General features: G+C 42.1%; 1 protein-coding gene across 1 annotated transcript in view; it reads right to left on the bottom strand.

The window, feature by feature from the left end:
- The window catches only part of esyt1a (extended synaptotagmin-like protein 1a), a 162,132-nt gene extending 143,837 nt beyond the window's left edge, over positions 1-18,295 (bottom strand). The window contains exon 1 of the mRNA XM_087985548.1: positions 17,432-18,295. Coding sequence (XP_087841674.1) covers positions 17,432-17,758 — 327 coding nt within the window. The 5' untranslated portion in view covers positions 17,759-18,295. The remainder of the gene's footprint in view (positions 1-17,431) is intronic.
- Between the last annotated feature and the right edge of the window lie 3,444 nt (positions 18,296-21,739).

A 21,739-nucleotide genomic window follows, 5' to 3' on the forward strand; every position in this document is an offset into this window, starting at 1 on the left:
TGATGTGGTCATTAAACCAGTTTTGGTGTTTCCTGGTCTTGTAGCCAATGGTTTCTTCACAGCTTCAGATGATGGCTGTCTTCAGCTCTTTCCAGATTTCCTCCACCCCATGAAAATGAACTCTTTGCAGCTTTTAGTGAAGACATTGTTGGAAGTTTGCTAGCCTTCTTGAAACTACTTAATGATGAGCGTTTTTCTAAAATGTTTCTTAGTCTTCAGCTGCTTCTGGTGGTATTTGATGGATATTGAGGAGCAAATGAGCCGGTGTTCTCTCCAGCAGTCATCTGCACTGGTCTTCGCTTTGGTCATGACAGCATCCTTTCGGTCTCTGGATCAAATGATGACATAGTTGATCATGTGCAAATGCTTTGATGTTGCTGTTACCTGGTTACTTCTTCAATACATTCGATCAAGTTGGTCAGAAATGACTTCCGGTTAGCAAAGCCATGCTGACTGTTCTTGATTAATCCCTGCATCTCCATGTGCAGATTCATTCTATCCTTCAGAATTGCTTCCAATAGGTTCCCCAGCACTGAGGTTAGAAAGACTGGCCTGTAGTTTCCTGGTTTATCCCTTCTTGAACAACAGCACCATGTTAGCTGTCCTCCAGTCCTCTGGCACCCCTCCTGTGGTGAGAGGAGTTGAAACTTATTGACAGCACCTCTGCTATTTCCTCCTTTGCCACACTCAACAGCCTGGGATACATTTCATCTGGCCCAGACGATTTGTCTGCTTTTAATCCTGCCAGACCACACAGAACCTCCTTTCTGTCTGTATTAGTTTCTTTAATTATATCACAGTCCTTCTCCCTGATTTGCTTATCCACATTGTCCCTCTCACTAATGAACACTGACACTTCAATTCCACCTGCTGCCCTGGGATTTGAACTCTCGGCCTCAGAACATGAGCCTGGCCTCTAGATCATAAGTCCAATAACACAGTCACTTTGCCACCATTTCGCCAGTGAAAGAAAGTAGGGACTGCAGATGCTGGAGATCAGAGTTGAAAAGTGTGGTCCTGGAAAAGCACAGCAGATTAGGCAGCATCCGAGGAGCAGGAGAGTCGACATTTCGGGCATAAGCCCTTCATCAGAATTGTGATGAAGGAATTCCTGATGAAGTGCTTATGCCTGAAACGTCGACTCTCCTGCTCCTCGGATGCTGCCTGACCTGCTGTGCTTTTCCAGCACTACGCCATTGCTCCAGTGTCATTCTGGTACTTTGCCCAAGTGATTATTCTTTTCTATATAATGCCTGGACAATGAGCATCTGTACTGAACAGAACGGGATAGCATTATAACCAAACCCAATGTTTTCCCCACTCCACACAGGGAGGGTTTCTGGTTGATCTGCTCCTCCCCAACCCTGGACCCTGAACTCACTGTTGACACTCTGCGTAAGATCAGCTTCATCCAGCATAGATATGGAATCAAACTCTTAAATGTTCCTTGCTATTACCAGCAGGCACCCAAGCAGCCAAAACAACACTAGTTTGAAGTATAAATACTGTTATTGCTGGTGCTGAAATGCATGCTTTAATTGTGAAAATTCATTAAGTTGCAAATCACAAAACAACATTTTTAATTTAATACATTATAATTAAAACAAAATAATTAATTTAATAATTTAATGTACCTGAGCAGCAAGCAAGTGCAGCACACCCAAAATGTAGTCTTACCTGCAACGACCATCAGTATTTACTGTGGAAAAGGATTGAAAGATATAGACTGTAGGGAAATAGATGGTGACATCTTGCAAAACGTCCAGATTACAGAGAAGGGAGTGCTTGAAACGGGTAAAGGTGGATAAATCCCCAGGACCTGATCAGGTGTGCCCGAGAACTCTGTGGGAAGCAAGAGAAGTGATTGCTGGGCCTGTTGCTGAGATATTTGTATCATCAATAGTCACAGGTGAGGTGCCAGAAGACTGGAGGTTGGCAAACGTGGTGCCACTGTTTAGGAAGGGTGGTAAGGACAAGCCAGGGAACTATAGACCAGTGAACCCGACCTCGGTGGTGGGCAAGTTGTTGGGGGGAATCCTGAGGGACAGGATGTACATGTATTTGGAAATGCAAGGACTGATTAGGGATAGTCAACATGGCTTTGTGCATGGGAATCATGTCTCACAAACTTGACTGAGTTTTTTGAAGAAGTAACAAAGAGGACTGATGAGGGCAGAGCAGTAGATGTGATCTATATGGGCTTCAGTAAGGCGTTCGACAAGGTTCCCCATGGGAGACTGGTTAGCAAGGTTAGATCTCATGGAATACAGGGAGAACTAGCCATTTGGATACAGAAGTTGCTCAAAGGTAGAAGACAGAGGGTGGTGGTGGAGGGTTGTTTTTCAGACTGGAGGCCTGTGATCCGGGGAGATCCACAAGGATCGGTGCTGGGTCCTCTACTTTTTTTCATTTACATAAATGATTTGGATGTGAGCATAAGAGGTACAGTTAGTAAGTTTGCAGATGACACAAAAATTGGAGGTGTCGTGGACAACGAAGAGGGTTACCTCAGATTACAACAGGATCTTGACCAGATGGGCCAATGGGCTGATGGAGTTTAATTCAGATAAATGTGAGGTGCTGCACTTTGAGAAAGCAAATCTTAGCAGGATTTATACACTTAATGGTAAGGTCCTTGGGAGTGTTGCTGAACAAAGAGACCTTGAAGTGCAGGTTTATAGCTCCTTGAAAGTGGAGTCGCAGGTAGATAGGATAGTGAAGAAGGCGTTTGGTATGCTTTCCTTTATTGGTCACAGTATTGAGTACAGGAGTTCAGAGGTCATGTTGCCGCTGTGCAGGACATTGGTTAGGCCACTGTTGGAGGGTGTAGGACCATTTGGCGCAGCTACTTTGGCGCGAGCGATTCGGCGCAGCTCTTATTTATTCCTTTTCAGGCTTACTTACAAGCATTCATGAAAGCAATAAAAAGAAAAATAATGTTTATCCCCTTCAGTAAAAATGATAAAAAGAAAATAAAAATTAAAGAAATAAGGCAAATACAAAATTGTTGATGGCATTTTAACGGGTTTATTTTATTTTAATAATTTGTATATTAATATGTTTTATTTTAATATATTTTATTTTAATAATAGTAGTTTAATAACTACTACTGAATAACTACAAAACAGTTCTGCACCGAGATGGGTCACGCCAAACTGGCCGCATCGAATCGCTCGTGCCAAAGTGGCTGCGCCAAATGGTCCCACTCCGACTGTTGGAATATTGTGTGCAATTTTGGTCTCCTTCCTATCGGAAAGATGTTGTGAAACTTGAAAGGGTTCAGAAAAGATTTACAAGGATGTTGCCAGAGTTGGAGGATTTGAGCTACAGGGAGAGGCTGAACAGGCTGGGGCTGTTTTCCCTGGAGCGTCGGAGGCTGAAGGGTGACCTTATAGAGGTTTACAAAATTATGAGGGGCATGGATAGGATAAATAGACAAAGTCTTTTCCCTGGGGTCAGGGAGTCCAGAACTAGAGGGCATAGGTTTAGGGTGAGACGGGAAAGATATAAAAGAGACCTAAGGGGCAACTTTTTCACAAAGAGGGTGGTACATGTATGGAATGAGCTGCCAGAGGAAGTGGTGGAGGTTGGTACAATTACAACATTTAAAAGGCATTTGGATGGGTATATGAATACGATGGGTTTGGAGGGATATGGATCGGGTGCTGACAGGTAGGACTAGATTGGGTTGGGATATCTGGTCAGCATGGATGGGTTGGACCGAAGGGTCTGTTTCCATGCTGTACATCTCTGACTCGATGACTCTGTGATCACTGCAAGTCACTTAATTCCCCACAAATGTTAGGACTGCCTCTGGCAGCACCCAGTACCATGGAAGCCTGTTGATATTTAAGCCAGAATCAGGCAGTCAGAGGCCTCCAGTGCCAACCCAGGTTTTAGAACTCCTTGCTTCATGTGTTCTCTGTCTCATCTGACTGGAAAGGACAGAGCATAAGCCAATGCCCACTTCTTCCCCCATACTCTATCCCTGGTCTCACTACTATGACAGTTGTCAAGCTTTGTCCCATGCCCCATGCCCCATGATCATACACCCCCACCCCCGAAGAAACTCCTGGAAAAGCAACATAAAGGCAGAGATCCAGCATCTCAAGTCTCTATCCCTATTTCCTCTGCTTTATCACTAGGAAACAAAGCATGTGAAACGCAGCCCTATTCCTTTCTACCCTTCCTGTTCTCTGACTTGCAGTATTGCATTTTTCTTCCCAACACTGTCACACATAATTATTTTTCTTTATTTCCCTACTCACCATTGATTCTCTCCCTTTCTGTTTTGATGTTAGAAGTGTAATCTTGCTAAAATTTCATAGTAATGTCCCTGCCTCTTTTGAAAATTCTGTGAAAAACTACATTGTATTAGACTTGCAAGTAACGACTCCAGGGTACATTTGCACCAAAAATGTTTCTGCACAGTACTAGAGTAGACTACACATTCCAGTCCAGTCACATGCTTAGTCTAATTTATTGCTGTGGCTAAATGTTAACTTTTAACTTTTATTTCACCCTCATATTTCAATACCACAACCCATTCAATACAGATCATCACAAGGTGTGACTTTTTAAAGAGTGCTCATATTCTTCATTAAACAACTTGCAACAATAACTGAAACTGGTCTTTAAAAATGCATGGTCTTGCAAAACAAAAAGAATCACTGCAACTGTACTGTGGGGGTTAAGTTCACAAAAATCCCCATGGCACCATGTTTCTAAATCTCAGTAAAACCTGAGGCAGTTTTGATCTAAACGAATAAGTTGTTCTATTCAAAGCTAAATGTATTTGATGACTGTTCAATTGACTGTAATGAACGTTGATACTGCTCAAAATAGAGTTATCAAAGGGATACTGATACCGTAACAATGTTCGAAAAGCTGTGGTTTTAAGCCTTGATTTCTGCTGCATTGTGTGGCTTAGAGGAAATTTCAAAAAGATAAAGTCATCGATGCTCCATGCCAGGTTCTGCAACTGCTCTTTTGATTTAAAATTTTCATGTTATCCTTGATGTCAGCTATACCAGCTAAGACCTGACTGTGCCAACCAGCCTATGGCTACTACTTCCCAGGTTGTTCTGCAGAACATAAGGATTGCTTTCATTGACCATCAATTGTACATACTATTAAGCACATTGGCAAGTTAGTATTCATTTAGATGACACAATCCAACCATTGAAGCTATGCCTTCATCACTGTAAGCTGCATGCTGCTTATGTTTGCCATTTGGGAACTTTCATGTCTTGGCGCAACCAAGCCACAAAGTAATGGTCTTGGTTGATACTTTTGAGTTCTTCAGCTGACATCTGCGGACAGTCCATATCTCTCAGCTGTATAGAAGAATGGCAAGAACAATAGCTTGGTAAATCTTGATTTCTATCAATAGCTTCATGGAATACTTTTTGAATACTCAAGCACTTTGTCTTCAAATGCAACATATGCCATTACATTGCAGCTCACGTACCGATTGTTATGATGCCAGTTGTGGCGATGCTGCCAAGGAAGGTGAACTGCTGATCTGTTTTTGGCTTTGGCTTTGTGTTACCAGAAGCAGGGTAAAATATCACTCCAACTTTGTCAAAGTTGAAAGTAAAGCCTAGCAGCAGAAAGTACATTCCTACCTGCTATTTAAGTTTTCTGCAAGGAATTGAAAGTCGTGCTCTGCCTGAGCTAACAAAGAACAGCCATCGGCAGACACAAGTCTGTGAATGTTCTCATTACTGATCTTTGTTCCTGCCCACAGAATCAGTTTGAACAAAATGCTACTTGTTCTGAAGCTACTGCAGATACAGGATGATCAACTAGCTGTGGTGCATTCCACAAAATGACAGCTCAAAAACTTTACAACCAACCTTGTTTCAGTCCACTGCTCATTTGGAAATCATTTGATATCATGATGCATGTTGGCATTGTTGAAGCACTTGGCAGTACATTTCAGATTTACCAGGGTATCCCATGATGCTCGCCTGTTCATGGTATTAGATATGTTTTTAGGTCAATTAAAATGGTTAACAAACCTCGATTCTACACAGTAGCATTCTGCCAAACTTTCTCCTGTACCCAGGCAATAGGGGGAGGGTCAGCAGGCTGTAGGCCCCGAGCAGAGCAGGGATGGTCAGTGAGGCTGGAGGTCTGAGTGAGGTTGGGATGGTCAGTGGGTTGGAGGCCCGAGTGAGGTTGGAATGGTTAGTGGACTGGAGACCCGAGTGAGGTTGGGATGGTCAGTGGGCTGGAGGCCTGAGTGAGGTTGGGATGGTCAGTGGGCTGGAGGCCCGAGTGAGGTTGGGAAGGTCAGTGGGCTGGAGGCGATGTGCTGGCAAGTGGGACTAGATTAGGTTGGGATATCTGGTCAGCATAGATGAGTTGGACTGACTGGTCTGGTGTACATCTCTATGACTCTATGGTGTATAATTCCCAGGATTATCCCTATACTCTTTCCTGAACAAGGGAATAATATTTTTCATAACCTCTATATTCTCCTCAATCATTCCATGTTGACCAACCCTCCCCCTCAGAGTCTGTCCTTCTTACAGTCATAGAGGTGTACAGCATGGAAACAGACCCTTCGGTCCAACCCATCCATGCCGACCAGATATCCCAACCCAATCTAGTCCTACCTGTCAGCACCCGGCCCATATCCCTCCAAACCCTTCCTATTCATATACCCATCCAAATGCCTCTTAAATTTTGCAATTGTACCAGCCTCCATCACTTCCTCTGGCAGCTCATTCCACACATGTACCACCCTCTGTGTGAAAAAGTTGCCCCGTAGGTCTCTTTTATATCTTTCCCCTCTCACCCTAAACCTATGCCCTCTAGTTCTGGACTCCCCCACCCCAGGGAAAAGACTTTGTCTATTTATCCTATCCATGCCCCTCATAATTTTGTAAACCTCTATAAGGTCAACCCTCAGCCTCCGACGCTCCAGGGAAAAAAGCCCCAGCCTGTTCAGCTTCTTCCTCTTGCTCAAATCCTCTAACCCTGGCAACATCCTTGTAAATCTTTTCTGAACCCTTTCAAGTTTCACTGCACGGATCCAACCTGCGGAAGACATCCAAATTATCCAGATATCTGAAGCGCTCCCTCCTTCACCAGTTCCTAAGCCATGCATTCAATTGTATTATTTTCCAATTTTTGGCCATACCAGCACATTGTACACACCATTGCACAGTTATTGATACAAATTTAAGGAAGTGTTGAACAAAAATGAAATACTGCAGGAACTTGACAACAATCAAGTTAAAATAGTCCTATGGAAGGTATATTGTAAAATCAATTGTGCTTTAAAAAGCTTTGTTAAAAAATCACACAACACCAGGTTATAGTCCAACAGGTTTATTTGTAAGCACTAGCTTTCGGAGTGGAGTGTAAGATCGTAAGACACAGAATTTATAGCAAAAGTTTACAGCGTGATATGCAACTGAAATGATATATTGAAAAAGACCTGGGTTGTTTGTTAAGTCTCTCATCTTCTGTTCGCAGCAAACAGCCCGACTTTCAGGACAATGCCATACAACCCTGTCACAGTGGACGCTGCAAGACATGTTACAGAGTTGACGTGGATACCACCACTACACATGCGGACAACACCCGCCATGTACGCGGCAGGTACTCATGCGACTCGGCCAAAGTTGTCTATCTCATACGTTGCAGGCAAGGATGCCCCGAGGCATGGTTCATTGGTGAGACCAAGCAGACGCTACGGCAACAGATGAATGGACGCCGCACAACAATCACCACTGAGGAGTGTACCCTCCCAGATGGAGAACACTTCAGCGGTCCTGACATTCAACCTCAGACCTTCTGGTGACCATTCTCCAAGGCGGACTTCGGGACAAGCAACAACGCAAAGTGGCCAAGCAGAGGCTGATGGTCAAGTTCGGCAGCCATGGGGATGGCTTCAACCAGGACCTTGGGGTCATTTCACACTACAGATGACCCCACTGCACTACACTCTCTCTCACACACACAAACACACCTACAGACCTTCTCTCATACGCTCACACATACACACCCTCTCACAGACTTATACCCCTTTACACACATACACATACACAGTTTGTGGGGTGCATTTGTACTTGCAGAATTACATTTTATTTTGCTCAAATGCATGAATCCAAATAAGATTCTGTAGAAATAGAATCAATCTGAACATTGGTGCACAGATAGAAAAACTTTAACCTCAACCTTCAATGCATTATCTGAGCTGACATGGCACCTATTGTTAAAGTTCACTTGAGAATGTAACTTTAAAAAAAGTTCTGGGGTTTACATATGAAAGAACTGAAAACAATATGGTCATTCCAAAAGATGAGAGGCTTAACAAACAATCCCGGTCTTTTTCAATATATAATTCTAGTTACATCACACTGTAAACTTTTGCTATAAATTCTGTGTCTTACGATCTTATACTCCACAACCACCTGATGAAGGAGCAGTGCTCCGAAAGCTAGTGCTTCCAAATAAACCTGTTGGACTGTAACCTAATGTTGCGTGATTTTTAATTTTGTACACCCCAGTCCAACACCGGCACCTCCAAATTAAAAGAAAACATAGGCTGTGAGGAAACAATTCAGTGAGATTCTTAAATACTAGTATTGGTTGTAGAGAATCTTCTGGTCAACATATAAACAGTATTGTTCGGAAACAAAGACAGCTTCTTTTGGTGTCTAGGATTGAACAAATGTTGATCAGTATTCTCAGTGAATTGATCGAACCAATGGGTGATGTTAATGGATTTTGAACTTTAATTGCAGCCTTTACCTGATGTAAAATAAGTGTTTCATTTAAAATAAACTTCAGATAAAGGATGTAATTGAGGAAATATTTGTGTTTTGTGAACATAATGTTCACTGAGCTGATGCATGTTGCTGCTTGAGAATAAAGCACTTCATTGTGGGCATCAGGCTGTGTCAGGTCAAATTCAGCGTTCTTTAGTAGCAGGTTCTGATATCATTTACATGATTACACTGTGGGGTGAATTTTATCCTTTAACAATAAAATGGAAAATAACTATATTTTACAATAAATTCCAGGAATGTGTGTTATGAGAATACAATTTGTTAATTTTAAGCAAAAACAGACTTGCTCCCATTTTCAATCCAGAGGAATTTCACCCTGTTCTCTTTAATATATATTCTTCACTGTAACCGCCCCACATATTTCATTGTTTCCAAACGAACATGTATTTTGGCTTTCTCACTTTTAGCAATTAATTTTATTTTCTTTCCTCCCCAAACATTGACTGATAGTGTTGCGATCCTGACACCAGAAGGTACTGAAGGGTGGCTTGGGAATGACCACAGCTACTCCACAAAGTAATGTTCGCATCAAATGACTCCAGTTCAGGCACAAAATACAATGGGGGAACCAAATTGTGCCCTGACACAGTGGTAATACTTATTACCTTACACTAGTTCACTTTGTGTAATTTCTGCCTTCTAACCAGTCTTCAAGATGTTTCCCCCTTATCTATTGAGAGCTGTCAAGTGTATTAGCATGATTGTTACTTCCTCATTTTAAGTGAGGCCATCCCTCTCTTTGCTGTTGTCTGAACATCAGCATTTAAAGAAAATCTACTCTCAAGCTTGTTAACACATAGGAACTTACCCTCTTTAACAACATCCAGACTGTATTTTATGACTAGCTTTGATTTTATCTTTTTTTCCCAAGATTCTTTAATAACCTGACTCTTGTCATCCACTTTCACTCACACTCTTCCCCAATGCACATGCCCGAAACATTTTCTTCAAATCACATCCTAGGTTGCTTTGTAACAGAAGTGTATCTTGTGATCTTTGCTCGTCAAATTGGTGACTGGAGTAAAATGAAAGTGGCTGACAACCTCAGCCAGCATTGTACACATATGTTCACGACTCTCTCACCTTCTGAGCTCCTTGTAAACATGATCAATGTATTTCCAAGAGTTAATCTGGCCTTTCATCTGCATTTTAAAACTGTTTCACCCAATTTAAGAAATCTGATACCTTCTATGCTTATTGTTTGTTAAGCATTCTGATTTGTTTATATATCTTATTAACAGTGAATACTGACATTACCATTCACTGATAAAGGCTTGGCATAATGAATGGTTACTATAGGAAAGTGGAAAATGTACTTTTTCCAAATAATGAGATAATAGAATGTGAGAAACATAATATTGGAGAAAAACTCAAGCTCCAATTAAAAGTTATTTGGAGTTTTAAAATCCTTTTTTAAGACTTCTTGTTAAAACTGAGTCAATCTATCACTTGTAGTTTTGATTTCCATACCCTATGTAATTAGATCTATGGAGAGGTATTGAATAATATTTGAACAATGTTAATTTTGACTATATTTCTATATAACCCTTCATCCACCGAATCTCATCTGTTCCCCATCCTCTAGCGCATCTCTCCTTTCTACCAAGACAGCACACAGCAATTGATGCATAATGCAATCAAAACGTTGTTAGTTTGAGAGGCTCTAGGTGGGATAAACTGCCAGCGGGTAAAGATTCATTTTACTTTATACAGAAGCAATGTATTGAAAATGACTGTGGAAGCAGCTTTTAAATTAGTTTCACTCAATTGCTGCAATCTGAAGCAATGCTTCATTATTTATATGACATTAACAGGATGTGATGCACTCAACATTGGCAAGACTAACGTCAGAACATTGATACGTGTACATATATTTGCGAATACAAAAATTCTCAGACTGAAGGCAGAGAATGAAGTATATTAAACTGCATTTATTTCAATGCAAGAGGCCCAACAGGGAAGGCGGATGAACTCAGGGCATGGTGAGGAACATGGGACTGAGATATCATAGCAATTACAGAAACATGGCTCAGGGATAGACAGGACTCGCAGCTTAATGCTATAGGAAAGCTAGAAGGGGGGGGCAAGAGAGAGGAGGGGGAGTGGCATTTTTGATGACGGGTAACATTACAGTTGTGCTTAGGGAGGATATTCCTGGGAATGCGTCCAGGGAAGAAGTTATTTGGATGGAACTGAGAAATAAGAAAGGGATGATCACCTGATTGGGATTGTACTATAGACTCCCAATAGTCAGTAGAAAATTGAGATACAGATAGCTGAGATGTCCTTACAAATTTGTAAGAATAATAGGGTGGCTATGGTTGGGGAAAGCCTTCAAAAATGATATAATGAGAGTCCAGAGACAGTATATTCCTGCTAGGGTGAAAGGAAAGGCTGGTAGATGCAGGGAATGCTGCTTGACTAGAGACATTGGGGTTTTGGTCAAGAAGAAGAAGGAAGCATACATTAGGTATAGACAGGATAGATAGAGTGAATTCTCAGAAAGAGTAAAAAGGCAGTAGAAGTATATTTAAAATGGAAATCAGGAGGGCAAAAAGGGGGCATGAGATAGCTTTGGCAAGTAGGGTTAAGGAGAATCCAAAGGGTTTTTACAAATATATTAAGGACAAAAGGGTAACTAGGAAGAAAATAGGGCCCCTCAAAGATCAGTAAGGCAGACTATGTGGGGAACCGCAGGAGATGGGAAAGATACTAAACGAGTATTTTGCATCAGTGTTTACTGTGGTGAAGGACATGGACGATACAGAATGTGAGGAAATAGATGGTGACATCTTGAAAAACATCCATATTACAGAGGAGGAAGTGCTGGATGTCTTGAAACGCATAAAAGTGGATAAATCCCCAGGACCTGATCAGGTGTATGCTAGAACTCTATGGGAAGCTAGGGAAGTGATTGCCGGGCCTCTTGCTGAGATATTTGTATCATCTATAGTCACAAGTGAGATGCCAGAAGACTGAAGGTTGGCAAACGTGGTGCCATCATCACGATGGGTTTATATTATAGGCCTCCTAATATTCAGCGGCAGATTGTGGAAAGATGTAAAGACAACAGGATTGTAGCAGTGGGTGATTTTAGTTTCTCCAGTATTGACTGGGACTCCTTTAATGCCAGGACTTAGATGGGGCGGATGTGTTAGGTACATTCAGGAGGGTTTCTTGAAACAATATGTAGACAGCACAACTAGACAACAGGCCATACTGGACCTGGTAATGGGAAATGAGCCCGGCCAGGTGATCAAAATTTCAGCGGGGGAGCATTTTCGTAAAATGAACAAGGGCAGAACCTATGCAGTTAATGGGAGGGCCCTGGGTAGTGCTGTTGAACAGAGACCTAGGGGTTCAGGTACATAGTTCTTTGAAAGATGTATTGCAGGTAGGCAGGATGGTTAAGAAGGCATTTAGCACACTTGCTTTCATTGCTCCTTCCATTGAGTATAGGAATTGGGATGTTATCTTGAGGTTGTACGGGACATTGGTGAGGCCACTTTTGGAGTACTGCGTACAGTTTTGGTTACCCTGCTATAGCCAGGATATTATTAAATTGGAGGGGTTTCAGAAAAGATTTACCAGGATGTTGCTGGCACTGGAGGGTTTGAGTTATAAGGAGAGGCTGAATAAGCTGGAACCTTTTTCACTGAAACATAGAAAGTTGAGGGGTGACTTTATAAAATCATGAGGGGCATAAATAAGGTGAATTTCAAATTCCTTTTCGGTAGGGTGGGGGAGTTCAAAACTAGGGGCCATATTTTTAAGATGTGAGGAGAAAGATTGAGAAAGGTCCTAAAGTATGTGTAATGAACTTCCAGGGGAAATGGTAAATGCAGGTACAGTTACAACATTTAAAAGACGTTTGGACAGGTAGGTTTAGAGGGATAAAGGCCAAACACAGGCAAGTGGGACTTGTTTGGTTTGGGAAACTTGGCCAGCATGGACAAGTTGGACTGAAAGGTCTGTTTCCATGCTGAATGCTGTATGACTCCATGACCCTCCTTGCAACAAAGTGCCTTTACTTAACATCTTCCCTTGACAATGATATGTTGGAACACAAATCCCATCTGTTCATGATGCAGTAAATTAGAGTTTTTCAAGGCACAAAAACCATCCAGGGTGATAAAACCGTACAGAGATCAAAAGTATTCAATCAAAAGTGCATGCGCTGCACCCATTTTTTTTAATTTAAAAATTCAAGTTTGGTATATATGGTGTCTACAATGAGGGGGAATAGGGCACTGTAACCTCTACTATTTGCAATCTCTCCTCCCCTCTTTGCGATCAACTACCTCAACATCTATACAAGTGACTACAGGTCACTCTCTTTACAATGTGCGTTTTGTCAGTGTGAATTCGCTGTAAAGCGATTGATGAATAGGGGACGCTGTTTTTAAAGCACACACTTTTAAACCTTGTGTTGGCTGTAACACGATTACGTCACCAACACTAAGTGTTATTTGTATTGTGCGATTCTTGTATAGAGTGGGATCACACAGAAATGCGATTATCATGCTGCAGAAGAAATGACTGTACTACATAGTTCTACTTTATTGGAACAGTGGTTGTGATCTCTGCGATCAAGGTTGTCAAGATCCACAATTGTAAGCTTGTATCAAAATGTGTAACTATGCTAACAATGTATTTTGCTTCAGAGCCACATCTGTACCTGAAAGAAAGGGAAGATACATTTCACAGGCAAATAACAATCTTTCAATAAGGAATTTCTACCACATCTGATCAGGCAAATTATCAAAAAGGAAATATGTTTTTTTTTTATTGTCGGTTGTGGACCTCACTAACTATACCAATATTTGCTGTCCATTCCTAATTGCCCTCAAGAAACTTATGGTGAGCTGCCTTCTTGAAACACTGTACTCCATATGTAATTACACCCACAATGCTGTTAGGGAGGGAGCTCCAAGATAATGGAAGAACGGTGATATATTTCCAAGACAGGATAGTGAGTGGCTTAGAGGGGAATTTACAGGTGGTGGTGCTCGCCGGTGTCTGCTGCCCTTGTCCTTGTAGGGGGAAGATGCTGCAGTTTGGAAGGAGCTATCCAAGGAGTTTTAGCGAGTAGTCATGTAAATGGCATACATGGCTGCCAATGTGTGTCAGCAAGAGAGGCAGTAAATGTTTATGACGATAGATGGGGTTCCAATCCAGCAAACTGCTTTGTTCTGGAGTGTGTCAAGTATTTTACATTAGAGCTGCACTCATCCAGGCAAGTCGATAGCACTCCACCACACTTCTGACTTGCACCTTGTAAGTGACTGACAAGCACTGGGGAGACAGAATGGGAGTTGCAATTTCCTAATCTCTGACCTGTTCATTTGCTAATGTATTTATATGGCTGATCCAGTTCAGTTTCTGATCAATAGTATTTTCCCAAGATGTTGGTAATGGAGATTGAGTGACTGTAATCCATTTGAACATCAAGGGAAGATGGTCTATCCTGCCACAGAGTGTCAGGCAATGTTACTTGTCACTTAACCAGCCCAAACGTGGATACTGTCCAGATTTTGCTGCATTTGAACACAGACTGCTTCAGTATCTGAATTGCAAATGATGCAAAACATTGTGCAATCATAAGCAAACATTCCCAATTCTGACCTTATGAAGAAGGTCATTTATGAAGTGACTGAAGATGATTGGGCCAAAGACACTACTCCAAGGAACTGGGGCTCCTATGACACAGTAATAGTGTTCTTACCTCTGAGCCAGAGGCCCAGGTTCAAGTCCCACTCACTCCAGATGTGCGTCATAAGATGTCTGAAGAGGTTGATTAGAGGTCTTGTTATACTAAGGAACCTTGGCAAAAGTGAGGACTGTAGATGCTGGAAGCCAGAGTCTAGATCAGAGTGGTGCTAGAAAAGCACACCAGGTCAGGCAGCATCCGAGGAGCAGGAAAACCGATGTTTCAGGCAAAAGCCCTTCATCAGGAATACTAAAGAACCTGGCTACAGAATGCTATGGCACAGTAGTAGTGTTCCTATCGTGCCAGATTTTGTTCTAAAATATTAACGTTGATTGGCAAGCATTGGAGCAAAACCTTACGTCTGCTGGTGCAAAGGGCACCAACATCTTGGGCTCCTTCCCGCAACTGATTGCAGGAATTGCTAACCTTAGCCTGGTTCCTGGTAGGCCCATGAGTTGAAGGATACTCTGACCAAAGCTGAAACTTTATTGCTGGAACAGCACAGTAGGTCAGGCAGCATCTAGGGAACAGAAGATTCGACGTTTCGGGCACATGCCCTTCTTCAGGATACTCTGACCAGCCTGGCGCAGAAGCAGTTGAGAGTACAGTTCCTCGAACCACACAATTTGAATTTAATCCTAGTAAAGAATTTGATCTGCATGTAGTTGTTTTGGTCAAATGTGAGGCATGTGGTCTCAATTATTCTGCATACCTTCTGCAGTCCAATGTTTTCTTGACCAACAGGTTGTCCTGAGATTTGGGTTGAGCTGAGAGAAGAGATTTTGCTGCTTTATGTATCTGTCAAACTATCACCCTAGTTTAGTACTCAAAAATAGAATCCATTTAGGGCACCCTACACTTTCATTCCTGAAATTGTAACTATTTAATATTGCTGGTTTTTGTTTTTACAAAAGAGTCTTTACACTTTTGGTCTCCTTTTGTGGTTGTTTATTTACTGCACATGAAAGAGATTGAATGAATTCTCTTAACAATGGATTAACCATAGATGAAATGGTCATGATTTCCACCATCATGATTGTGTTCATGTTTCGGAAGGTGGTGTCACAATGGCAAACGTAATCATTTTAAACTCTTAAGCTGCACAGTCAAATGCTGACAAAACATCTTAGCTGCAGCCTAATCTTTGTCTTGATGCAGATATGGACCCAAGAGTTGTATACCAAATGGAATGCAAGAGTAGCCAGTATCCTTGACAGCAAGACAGTATTTAAGTAGGGGAAGTCAATGAAGTATTGGCAAATATGAATTGGAGTGAAGGTAGTGTCCAGTAAGTGCAGTTGTACTTGATGCAAATGAAGTTCTTTGTTAGGTGGTCATTGTACACTTGGTTTATCGCTGCAAGATGCCATAAGTTTCCTCAATTCAATCATCTTCAGCTGCTCAATTCTGAATTACGTCCACTTGCCAAAGATTGAGTGTGGAGCTGTGGCTGCTGATTAATAGTGTATAACTCTCTCCACAGCTCCAGATAATGAAGTAGCCAGTTAGGTTACAGTAGGATGTGGATATCATTGGGGCTTGGGACTTGATCAGCCATTTTCTACTGGTCTTGCCTAGATGGCACAGTGGTGGTGTCCCTACCTCTGGACGAGAAGACCTGGATTCAATTCTCATCTGCTCCAGAGGTGTGTCACAACATCTTGAGACAGGTTGATTAGGAATACCTATGTTAATGAAGTCCTGCAGAGATGTCCTGGAGCTGAGATGACTGACCTCCAATAACCATAATCATCTTCCTTTGTGCCATGTATGACTCCACCCGGTGGCAAGTTTTATCTGATTCCCATTGTCTACAGTTTTGCTAGGGCTCCTAGATACCACATTTGGTCAAGTGTGGCCTTGATTTTGAGGGCGGTCACTCTCATCACACCACTCGAATTCAGCTGTTTTGTCCATGTTAGAACCAAGTCTGTGCACCCTAGTGGAACCCAAACTTAGTATCACTGAGCAGGTTATGCCTTAGCAACTGCTGTTTGATAGCACTATTGGTGGCCCTTTCCATCTTTTTTTTAAACTGGTGATTGACAGTAGACTGATACGGTGCCAACTGGCCAGGTTGGATTTGTCCTGCTTTTGTACACAGGACATACCTGGGCAATTTTTCACTTCGCCGGATAGATACTGATGCAGTAGCTATACTGGAACAGACTGGATAGGAAGTGGCAAATTCTGCAGCCTAAATCTTCAGTACTATTGCCAGAATGTTATCAGAGCCCAGATCCTTTGCATTGTCCAGTACCTTCAGCTATTTTTTGGTATCCCATGGAATTAATTAAATTGACTGAACATTGGCATGTGATACTGGAGGCCTCTGAAGGAGGATGAGATGGATCATCCACTCAGCATTTCTAACTGAAGGTTGATGCAAGTAAGCCTTATCTTTTGCACTGTGTTGAGCTCCCTCATCATTGAGGATGGGGATAGTTGTAGAACTACAGTTCAAAATATATTATACCAACGAAGTCATGCAACGTCAAAAAATACGCAATGATCTCACCCTGTTGAAATTTCTAATCCATCACTCGCAATCTTAACCGCAGAAATACAATGCCAAATGTTCGTTCATGAAGAAATGATATTTTTATGTAAGAAACTGAGCTATTACGTTAAAATAACTCGCAGAAATAAAATCGCATTTAAAATTCACATTTTTTCTAAGATGCACGCATTTTAGTGATTCTTTTAAATGTTCTTTACTCCTGCAGATCACCGTAGGAAATCACAAACCCCCTTGCTAGAAAGGGTTAATTAATGTAGCACTAGGACCCCGCGCATCCCTCCCTGTTCAAATTTTCTGACTGAGATTGTAATTCCCCATAGAGTCAAAAACTTTGCAGCTAAAAAGATTCTTGTACTTTCTACACAGCGAGACTTCCCGCTGTATGCCCCTTACCCAAGCTGGCAGGCTCTTGTTTGTTCTTTTTCTGGTGACGTTCTCTTCGTTTTCCAGGAGGTAGAAGGCGTCCCTCAGCTTGTTCTGTTTGCTCTGTCTCCGCATTTTCCACCCCATCCACAGCATCAGTCCGAAAATCAGAAAGCTCACACTCAGCCCGAAGTAACCGGTTAGATAGATCAACATGAGCCACAGAAGTGTTTTGCTGAAGCGAGTTAACAGAGTCATCATGTCGGTAGCAGCGAGACTTGGAACCCCGGCTTCATCAGGGGTCCCGCCAATTGAGGTTGGCGCTCCCTCCTCGCGAGCACTGTACTTTCGATCCATGGGGTGATTCCGTTTTGTGTTCAATTTGCGCAAAGGAAAGCTTTGTAAAAAAAAAAGGCAGGGCGAACAAAGAATTGAAAACAAATAAAGTGGACCAGTTTTAGTGAAGAGAACGGTAAGTCATCTCAGTGCGAGCGGCCGGGGTTCCTCCCAAACTGCAGCAGACCAGGTTCCGGAAAATAACGAATCATACGATCTCAACACGATTTACTAGGTGTCAGAGATTCGTACGAAAAATCGCGGCCACATTCACCCTGCGTCTGTTCGCAGTAAGAACTGAAACCGAGCTCTCCTCCCTTTCTCTTATAGCCTCTTCCTAGAGGGCGTTACTCGCGTCTGCATCCTGAAAAAATTCTTTCCTCAGACTCTCTGCATTTTTTTTCCCCAAGAAATTTGCAAGTGGCTACAAATCTCAAATTCATTTCTAACCACGCTTTTTCAACTCAACCAAGCAGTCGAAGAAAGCACTTAATTCATACTGTATCCACAGTGACTTAGCTGTCGTGTGTTGTTTTTGAAGTCAGAAAGTTTTGCCTCAAATGAAAGACCAGACCCACGCATAAAGGGGTGAGCCAAACCAAACCCTCCAACCTCCACTTCAGCCGACTGTAAAAAAACTTCCGTCATATCCGTTCACTCGCATTTTTTTTAAAAAGTACCATCTTGTTCTTAAACATATTGGTTATCAGCAGTTTCTCAGTCCCAGCCCATGGTACGATGACAAGTAAATTATTACCTAATTAAAGATCATACTGCATATTTCAAAGGCCAGGATTTATTCCGAAATTGTCAATTATGGAGGTTTTAAGGTTGGACACGTAGAGTTGTCAACAGTATAACAACTGAGAGCTATATTCCGTGAAATGGTAAATCAGTTTAGGAATGGTTTTCCAAGTTTGTCACAATGAAGGAATGTTCCTTTACCCACATTGAAGTGTACTTATGACGGAGGTATCCGTCCAGACATTGTCACGTTATAAAACCAAACTTGAGTGACACTCCTAAATATGTTACCACCTCACCTCTCCGACCTCCCCCCCCCCCCCCCCCCCCCCATCCCCCAGCTTCCAACTACGTACCTCACCAGTTCCCGTACCAGCAACGACAAAGGTTGTTTCATTCAGGATCTCAAAAGTTATCCACCATTGTCAGAGTTTCCAACAGCTCAAAATCCCAGCCAAAATAATTTATTGCTGATTGTATCAGTGGCAGTTTTCGTAAAGAAGCATTCACATTCAAACATACTGAATATAGAATATTCTGAACAGCACCGCAACAGGGAAGATTTTTTTTAAAACCCGGATATCTGGTATCAAAATGTTGTTGCTTCTAACTAGTTCTCATCGGTATAGATATTAGCCTTCTCATTCGCAAAAATAGTTTGAATTGTTCTTAGTTGAATCTGAATGACAAGTTATCACTATAAGCTGTATTACAACAGATGGTTGCCAGCTTTCTATTGGCAGAATAATAAAGAGCTTTTCAGGCTATAATACGCGTTTGTCTACAGCTGAGCAGTGCGATCAAATATATGCGAGAATATACTATTTCGTGATGCTATAAGTTTAAAAAAGACATTGATGTAGCACCTTTCATGACCTAAGTTTCCAAAGCCCTTTACAACCAAACAAGTACTTTTAAAATATGGTTACTGTTGCCATGTAGGAAACACAACAGCCCATTAACAGAGTAGAAAAATTTGTCGCTGTTGTGATTACAAGTTTTCAGCTAATTCTTTAGTGGAAAAGCCATACTGAAATTGTAATAATGATATTCCCATAACATTATTTTAAACACTGCTCTCAAATATTTGATATTTATTTAACAATGCCATAGAAATTTCCAAAGTCTGAGTCTGGCAACTTCTCATCTGATCTTCCAAATTTATAGTCACGGTTCATGGTGCAGGAGGATAGTGCCATTGCAGGAGGACTAGGACAGGCTAGAAGAATGGGCAAAGAAGTGGCAAATGCAATACGATATGGGAAAATGTGAGGTTATGTACTGTGGAAGGAATAGAGACATAGTCTATTTTCGAAAATGGGGAATGGCTTTGGAAATCTGAAGCACAGAAACTTAAGAGAATCCTAAATTAGGACTCCTAAGGTTGACATTCAGGTTCAATTGATGGTTAGAATGCAAATGCAATGTTAGAATTAATTTAAAGAGGGCTAACCTAGAATACAAGAGCAGGGACATAGAAGATGTATAAAGCTCTAATCAATCTGCACTCGGAATATTATGAGCAGTTTTGGGCCGCATATCTAAGGATGTGCGAGCTTTGGAGGGGATTCAGGGAGGTTCACAAGATTGATCCAAGGAATGAAGGATTTGTCATTGAGCAGTTGAGGACTCTAGGTCTGTACTCAATGGAACTTAGAAGGATGACGAGGAGGTCTGATTGAAACTCTCATTAAACTGAAAGGCCTGAATAGAGTGGATGTGGAGATGTTTCCATGAGTAGGAAACTAGGACCTGAGGGCACAGTCTGAGTGAAGGGACAACCCTTTAGAACTGAGAGGAATTTCTTCAGCCAGAGGGAAGTGAATCTGTGGAACTCATTGCTGCAGAGGTCAAGTCATTGAGTGTATTTGAGAGATAGCTAGGTTCTTGATTAATAAGGGGATCAAGGGTTACCAGAGGAAGGTAGGATAATGGGGTTGAGAAACATATCTACCACAATTGAATGGTGGATCAGATCAATGGGCCTAATTCTGCTACTATATACCTTAAGGACATCTTATGGTTATATTGCTGGCCCAGTAATCCAGAAGCCGGAACTAGGGATCTGAAGACAGTTGGTTTGCTAAATAAAAAAAGTGTTATGCTGGAAACAAATAAAAGACAGGAATTGCTGGATAAACTCAGCAGGTCTGGCAGCACCTGTGGACTGAAGAGTTAATGTATCAGGTCTAATAACCCTTCTTCAGAACTGTTCTGAAGGCGGCTCCCTGGACCCGACAAGTCAATTCTGCTTTATCTCCATAGGTGCCGCCAGATCTGCTGAGTTTTTCCAGCAAATTTGTTTTTGTAGTTGGCTAGCTCAATTGGTTGGGTGTCTGGTTCACAATGCAGTGATGTTCAATTCCCGTACTAGCTGAGGTTCCCATGAAGGACTCTCCTTCTCAACCTCTCCCCTCACCTGAGGCATGGTGACCCTCAGGTTAAACCACCACGCTGTCTCTCTCTGACGAGACAACAGCCCTATAATCTGATCAGACTATGGCAACTTTTTTTAAAACAGTTGGGGAATTCAAATTTAATTAATCAAAACTGAAGTGATGAAATGTCCAGCCATTTACCAGCTTCTCGAAGGCCTTACCTGGATACCGATCGGCGAACTGACTGTGGAGTGGACCTGATGTGGTCCCAATGTCCTCCCTGACCTTGTGGTGTACTGACCTTTGAGGCCCAATCAGACAAAAAGCAAGACCTCCAGAGTGCCCAAGGCTGCAACCAGTGTCCAAGACCCCCAACAGATGCATCCACTCACATTCCAAATGGCAGACTATCCACACCGCCTCCTGAACCTGACCAGAAGCAGCCACTTACCAAGGAAACGTGCTGACCGACAGATGAGACTGAAACAATGCGGTTTTAAGTCCCCCTTCCCCAGTATACTCCTTGCAAATGTCCAAGCCATTGAAAACAAGCTGGACAAACTTAAAGCTAGACTCACCTACCAAAGGGAATTGTGTACTCTGCTATACAGAGATATAAGACTGTAAGACATAGGAGTGCAATGAAGGCCATTCAGCCCATTGAGTGTACTCTGCCGATGGGCATTTCAACTCCACTTACCCACATTCTCCCCATAGCCCTTAATTCCTTGCGAAATCAAGAATTTATCAATCTCTGCCTTGAAGGTTTCTATTAGATCTCCCCTCAACCTTCTGGACTCTAATGAATACAATCCCAGGATCCTTAGCCATTCATCATAGGTTAGGCTTACCATTCCAGGGATCATCCGTGTGAATCTCT

This window comes from Chiloscyllium plagiosum, unplaced genomic scaffold (assembly GCF_037043375.1).
Source record: "Chiloscyllium plagiosum isolate Xiang-an unplaced genomic scaffold, Cpla_swu_hap1 HiC_scaffold_53X, whole genome shotgun sequence".
NCBI classification, from domain to species: Eukaryota; Metazoa; Chordata; class Chondrichthyes; order Orectolobiformes; family Hemiscylliidae; genus Chiloscyllium; species Chiloscyllium plagiosum.